The sequence below is a fragment of the Oncorhynchus kisutch genome, linkage group LG18, assembly GCF_002021735.2.
Source record: "Oncorhynchus kisutch isolate 150728-3 linkage group LG18, Okis_V2, whole genome shotgun sequence".
In the NCBI taxonomy this organism is placed as follows: domain Eukaryota; kingdom Metazoa; phylum Chordata; class Actinopteri; order Salmoniformes; family Salmonidae; genus Oncorhynchus; species Oncorhynchus kisutch.
This window is the reverse complement of record NC_034191.2, coordinates 74,393,316-74,400,761: the sequence shown is the minus strand read 5'-3', so window position 1 is coordinate 74,400,761 and position 7,446 is coordinate 74,393,316. Positions and strand designations below refer to the sequence as shown.

Genomic DNA, 7,446 nt, shown 5'->3' with positions numbered 1-7,446 from the left:
TTGCTACTGCATACGGCAACGGTAGGCTCTCAACATACTCAGGTTTAAAACCTGAGTTCAAATTCGACAACAGAATCCAAAGAACAAATCTCCTTTGAAACAATAGTATACACCTCACACACATGGTTATGGGCTTACAAAGAAGAAGACAGCTGTAGCATGTCAGATATCGAGTTGAAATGTGTTACATTTTGAGTTTGCATCCCAATATTGCACTTTATATACATCACAGAAGACTGACATATAACTAAACTGTTTGACATAGAAACTCCAGATTTTCTGCGGGTTTTTAAATGAATGTTTATTAATGATTAAATTCTGGGAAATAATAATAACATTCCACCCAGGAGGCCACTAATTCCACCCAGGAGGCCACTAATTCCACCCAGGAGGCCACTAATTCCACCCAGGAGGCCACTAATTCCACCCAGGAGGCCACTAAATAATAATAACATTCCACCCAGGAGGCCACTAATTCCACCCAGGAGGCCACTAATTCCACCCAGGAGGCCACTAATTCCACCCAGGAGGCCACTAATTCCACCCAGGAGGCCACTAAATAATAATAACATTCCACCCAGGAGGCCACTAATTCCACCCAGGAGGCCACTAATTCCACCCAGGAGGCCACTAAATAATAATAACACTCCACCCAGGAGGCCACTAATTCCACCCAGGAGGCCACTAAATAATAATAACATTCCACCCAGGAGGCCACTAATTCCACCCAAGAGGCCACTAATTCCACCCAGGAGGCCACTAATTCCACCCAGGAGGCCACTAATTCCACCCAGGAGGCCACTAAATAATAATAACACTCCACCCAGGAGGCCACTAATTCCACCCAGGAGGCCACTAATTCCACCCAGGAGGCCACTAAATAATAATAACACTCCACCCAGGAGGCCACTAATTCCACCCAGGAGGCCACTAAATAATAATAACATTCCACCCAGGAGGCCACTAATTCCACCCAGGAGGCCACTAAATAATAATAACATTCCACCCAGGAGGCCACTAATTCCACCCAGGAGGCCACTAATTCCACCCAGGAGGCCACTAAATAATAATAACATTCCACCCAGGAGGCCACTAATTCCACCCAGGAGGCCACTAATTCCACCCAGGAGGCCACTAAATAATAATAACACTCCACCCAGCAGGCCACTAATTCCACCCAGGAGGCCACTAAATTATAATAACATTCCACCCAGGAGGCCACTAATTCCACCCAGGAGGCCACTAATTCCACCCAGGAGGCCACTAAATAATAATAACACTCCACCCAGGAGGCCACTAATTCCACCCAGGAGGCCACTAATTCCACCCAGGAGGCCACTAAATAATAATAACACTCCACCCAGGAGGCCACTAATTCCACCCAGGAGGCCACTAAATAATAATAACATTCCACCCAGGAGGCCACTAATTCCACCCAGGAGGCCACTAAATAATAATAACATTCCACCCAGGAGGCCACTAATTCACCCAGGAGGCCACTAATTCCACCCAGGAGGCCACTAAATAATAATAACATTCCACCCAGGAGGCCACTAATTCCACCCAGGAGGCCACTAATTCCACCCAGGAGGCCACTAATTCCACCCAGGAGGCCACTAGGTCATTTGACTACAGGTCAAAGGTACTAATGAATTTCCCTCCCCCAGATCCTACCTGGACATGCTGAAAGTGATCATGTTCAGCTACCTCTTCTGGTTCGTGCTCACCATCATCTTCATCACGGGCACCACTCGCATCTCCATCTTCTGTATGGGCTACCTGGTGGCCTGCTTCTACTTCCTGCTCTTTGGGGGTGACTTGCTGCTCAAGCCAATCAAAAGCATCCTGCACTACTGGGATTTCCTGATCGCCTACAACGTGTTTGTGATCACCATGAAGAACATACTGTCGGTAAGTGTCGATGACACTGGCTACATTGTTGTTGAATACTGGCTACATTGTTGTTGAATACTGGGTACAGTGTTGTTGAATACTGGCTACATTGTTGTTGAATACTGGGTACAGTGTTGTTGAATACTGGGTCCAGTCAGAATTCGGCAAACTGAATTTGAGATTAGTTGGGGGGACATCTTGGCACTAAAGGTTGTAGTAAGATGTTGGATTCAGTGATAGGTGGGAGGCATAGATAGAAATTCAGTCCAATATTTAAAATAAGTAAACGAGTGTGCTGAAACAAGCGGTCTGCAGCAGACATAGAGATACAATGTAATATGTTCTTTTTCATTCTGCAACAACAGTATAAAGTAGATCTAGTGGTGTGATTGGTTGCTGCTGTGTCATGTTTTAGCTGACTGTGGTTTGTCCTCGCGGTCCTCAGATACTGGCCTGTGGATACATAAAGTCCCTGGTCACCAATCACTGTTGGCTCATACAGCTGTTCAGCCTGGCCTGCACTATAAAAGGCTATTCTAAACGTAAGTGACCCGACCACCACTGTAAAGCAGAATGCCTTTGGAAACACACTTTCTCTGTTTGGAAACACACTTTCTCTGTTTGGAAACACACTTTCTCTGTTTTGATATGTGACAGAAAATGTACACCCGCTTAAAAGGATTTTCAAAGCATTATTCCGTTGAATGTTCAGAAATGCTTGATGTTAACTCAATCTGAAATGGGCTGTACAGTATATTTGGGGTTGAGGAGAAAAGTTTCACTTTCTTCAAAATGTAAAGAATGAACAAATATTTGATGATTGCGTTTCTTGAAATCGTTGCAGCTGAGCAACAGGCCAACAAGCATTGTGACTTGCCTAGCGACGAGGCAGGCATCATCTGGGACAGCATCTGTTTTGCCTTCCTGTTGCTACAGCGACGCGTATTCATGAGCCACTACTTCCTGCACGTGGTCGCCGACATTCGCTCCTCACAGATCCTCGCCTCCAGGTAAACTTTAACGTTGTTTGGTTTGGTTTACTCTACTTTCACAATGACCATATATAAAACAAAATCAAATTAAACTTTACTGTGTATTCAATGTATTTGTCAATTGATATTAGATGTATTGTGTGTGTGTTGCGTTAGAGGGGCTGAGCTGTTCCAAAGCACCATAGTGAAAGCTGTAAAAGCCAGGATCGAAGTGGAGAAGAGGTCGATGGACCTGCTGAAGAGACAGTGAGAACATGTGTTTTCTACAGACAGAAAATATACACATATAGTATAACACATATGTGCCATATACACACACATAATATACAGTCCTTCCACATGGATGATGTACGCACAGAGATTTAATATAATAATAATAATTAGCTGGGTGCTTATACGTGTCCTATTTCACATGTACAAGTGTGTATTATACACATTTTTTTTTGCATATCCCAACTCATATCCCAACTCATATCGCAACTCATATCCCAACTCATATCCCAACTCATATCGCAACTCATATCGCAACTCATATCCCAACTCATATCGCAACTCATATCCCAACTCATATCCCAACTCATATCGCAACTCATATCGCAACTCATATCCCAACTCATATCCCAACTCATATCCCAACTCATATCCCAACTCATATCCCAACTCATATCCCAACTCATATCCCAACTCATATCCCAACTCATATCCCAACACATATCCCAACTCATATCCCAACTCATATCCCAACTCATATCGCAACTCATATCCCAACTCATATCCCAACTCATATCCCAACTCATATCCCAACACTTATCCCAACTCATATCCCAACTCATATCGCAACTCATATCCCAACTCATATCCCAACACATATCCCAACTCATATCCCAACACATATCCCAACTCATATCCCAACTCATATCCCAACACATATCACAACTCATATCCCAACTCATATCCCAACTCATATCCCAACACATATCCCAACTCATATCCCAACACATAGCCCAACTCATATCCCAACTCATATCCCAACACATATCCCAACACATATCCCAACTCATATCCCAACTCATATCCCAACACATATCCCAACTCATATCCCAACTCATATCCCAACTCATATCCCAACACATTAGACAGACAGTATAAACTCTGTCACAACAGTTGTGATTTTATTAGCTCTCACTGAAAAGAGAAGCCTCACAGATGTTACCATGTATGTCGTCTCAAATCAACCCTAATTCCAGGATGTTCCAGTCGTTACTACATTCAGGTCTGAGTAAAGACACCATTCATCATTTTGAACTAGATTTGGACAGTCCTTCCCTGTGATTTACAATGTATGTCCTCCTACACTGTGTTGATGTACTTTAGGTTTTATATGTGGGGCCGCAGGGCAGCAGTGTGTTAGTGGGACACATATACTGCATTAAGAGGACAAGAGGATCAGTCAGCACCTCTCTCTCTCTCTCTCTCTCTCTGTCTCTCTCTCTGTCTCTCTCTCTGTCTCTCTGTCTCTCTCTCTCTGTCTCTCTCTCTCTGTCTCTATGTCTCTCTCTCTCTCTCTCTGTCTCTCTCTCTCTGTCTCTCTGTCTCTCTCTCTCTCTCTCTCTCTCTGTCTCTCTCTCTCTCTCTCTGTCTCTCTCTCTTTGTCTCTCTCTCTTTGTCTCTCTCTCTTTGTCTCTGTCTCTCTCTCTCTGTCTCTCTCTCTCTCTCTCTGTCTCTCTCTCTCTCTCTCTCTCTCTCTCTCTCTCTGTCTCTCTCTCTCTCTGTCTCTCTCTCTGTCTCTCTGTCTCTCTCTCTCTGTCTCTCTGTCTCTCTGTCTCTCTGTCTCTCTCTCTCTCTCTCTCTCTCTCCACACACACCCCGACCCCTAGCCAGCCCAAAGAACAGAGAGAAAACCAAAGTACAGATTCATTGTCAGTTATACACAGTGGTCAGAGCCTATTGGTCATTAGTCGTTGTTTCTATCTCTGTGTCCAATCAGAATGGACCGTATCAAGAGTCGACAGCAGAAGTTCAAGAGGGGGAAGGAGAGGATTTTGAGCTTGGTGCAGGAGAGCGGAGACGCAGGCCACGGACACAGCAAGGACGAGGAGGAGGAGGATGAAGGTGGGACGGCTAGAGGCCTTCTGGGCCTTGAGGAACTAGTGCACTGAAAGCCATGATTGGATGATCTTGTCCTGCCAACCCATGTCGGCCTATAAAGTTTTGCATTGATTTAACGATACGTCTGTTTGTAGAAACATCCCAGTCCCACAACGATTACATAATATATACTGTTCATTCAAAACATCAAGGTTGTTTTTCAGATAAAGAAATGAGCAGAGAGAAGAAAATACAGCGGTGGTGGAGGCCGTGGGTGGACCATGCATCCAGTGAGTGACCTTCAACCTTTTGATTTCATATTTGAAGCAATTCAGCTTTTAATATTCCTCTTAAATAAGATATTGTCTATTTCATGTGGCTGTAGTTAATGTACATGTAACAAAGTTACAATTCATCTCTCAATTCATCTCTCATGGACGTTCCAGAACTCCACATCCTTTCCAACCGCTTCGCTAAACACAAAAACAACTGCCGTTCTGAATTCGCTCCAGTCATTTAAATCCAAACAACACCCATCTATTTTAGTGACCACCTGGACCTACCATTTGTGTTTGAAGTATTGAAACCAAACCATATGATTTGAAATTAAAGTATTTGCATAAACATGATAAGGTGACTGCAAGAAATGCTCATAATTTAAAATATGCTACATGTCATATTAAACAGTATATAAACTCTCTAAATAGGTTACATGTCATATTAAACAGTATATAAACTCTCTCAATAGGTCCGGTTTCAGACAGGGAGCCTAAGAAGGAACGGAAATGAATTATTTACACTATATTATTTATATTATTTCAAGGCTATAGCCTACAAATAAATACATTGTGAAGCCTTTCAGAGTGTGACACTAGACTTGTAGGGACTTAAAGCATTTCAGAGTGTGACACTAGACTTGTAGGGACTTAAAGCATTTCGGAGTGTGACACTAGACTTGTAGGGACTTAAAGCATTTCAGAGTGTGACACTAGACTTGTAGGGACTTAAAGCATTTCAGAGTGTGACACTAGACTTGTAGGGACTTAAAGCATTTCAGAGTGTGACACTAGACTTGTAGGGACTTAAAGCATTTCAGAGTGTGACACTAGACTTGTAGGGACTTAATTTCAGAGTGTGACACTAGACTTGTAGGGACTTAATTTCAGAGTGTGACACTAGACTTGTAGGGACTTAAAGCATTTCAGAGTGTGACACTAGACTTGTAGGGACTTAATTTCAGAGTGTGACACTAGACTTGTAGGGACTTAATTTCAGAGTGTGACACTAGACTTGTAGGGACTTAAAGCATTTCAGAGTGTGACACTAGACTTGTAGGGACTTAATTTCAGAGTGTGACACTAGACTTGTAGGGACTTAATTTCAGAGTGTGACACTAGACTTGTAGGGACTTAAAGCATTTCAGAGTACTTGTAGGGACTTAAAGCATTTCAGAGTGTGACACTAGACTTGTAGGGACTTAAAGCATTTCAGAGTGTGACACTAGACTTGTAGGGACTTAAAGCATTTCAGAGTGTGACACTAGACTTGTAGGAACTTAAAGCATTTCAGAGTGTGACACTAGACTTGTAGGGACTTAAAGCATTTCGCTTTCAAACAGCATTTAGTTGTTTTAAGTAATTATAGTCTATGAATGTACTTACTTAGAATGAAATACAAATGAAAGGGAAAATGTGTTTTTAGGCTCAGTCTACAGTGCTTTTGAATTCATTTTTAGAAACACAAGTTTGGCCAGAGTCTGTGGCTTCAGGCTGATGTGATGGTGCCTGGAGAGCAGGTCAGCAACAGAGAATCTCCTCTCCATGCTTTCAGAACCACTGGGGATGCTAAACACCCTTTGGGCCACTGTTACCAGGCTGAGTTGTTTATATATACAGTATATATTTATATAGATAGATAGATAGATAGATAGATAGATAGATAGATAGATAGATAGATAGATAGATAGATAGATAGATAGATAGATAGATAGATAGATAGATAGATAGATAGATAGATAGATAGATAGATAGATAGATAGATAGATAGATAGATAGATAGATAGATAGATAGATAGATAGATAGATAGATAGATAGATAGATAGATAGATAGATAGATAGATAGATAGATAGATAGATAGATAGATAGATAGATAGATAGATAGATAGATAGATAGATAGATAGATAGATAGATAGATAGATAGATAGATAGATAGATAGATAGATAGATAGATAGATAGATAGATAGATAGATAGATAGATAGATAGATAGATAGATAGATAGATAGATAGATAGATAGATAGATAGATAGATAGATAGATAGATAGATAGATAGATAGATAGATAGATAGATAGATAGATAGATAGATAGATAGATAGATAGATAGATAGATAGATAGATAGATCGATAGATCGATAGATAGATAACTCAATCAAAAGGGAAAGTTCACTAGCTACCCATCTCATTCCTTTCT

General features: G+C 41.6%; 1 protein-coding gene across 1 annotated transcript in view; it reads left to right on the top strand.

Moving 5' to 3' along the window:
- Positions 1-7,446, top strand: part of LOC109909631 (piezo-type mechanosensitive ion channel component 2) — a 188,537-nt gene that overhangs the window by 150,135 nt on the left and 30,956 nt on the right. Inside the window, exons 20-25 of the mRNA XM_031795307.1 lie at positions 1,668-1,911; positions 2,339-2,435; positions 2,738-2,903; positions 3,042-3,131; positions 4,873-4,997; positions 5,198-5,263. Of these exons, the coding sequence (XP_031651167.1) occupies positions 1,668-1,911; positions 2,339-2,435; positions 2,738-2,903; positions 3,042-3,131; positions 4,873-4,997; positions 5,198-5,263 (788 nt within the window). The remainder of the gene's footprint in view (positions 1-1,667; positions 1,912-2,338; positions 2,436-2,737; positions 2,904-3,041; positions 3,132-4,872; positions 4,998-5,197; positions 5,264-7,446) is intronic.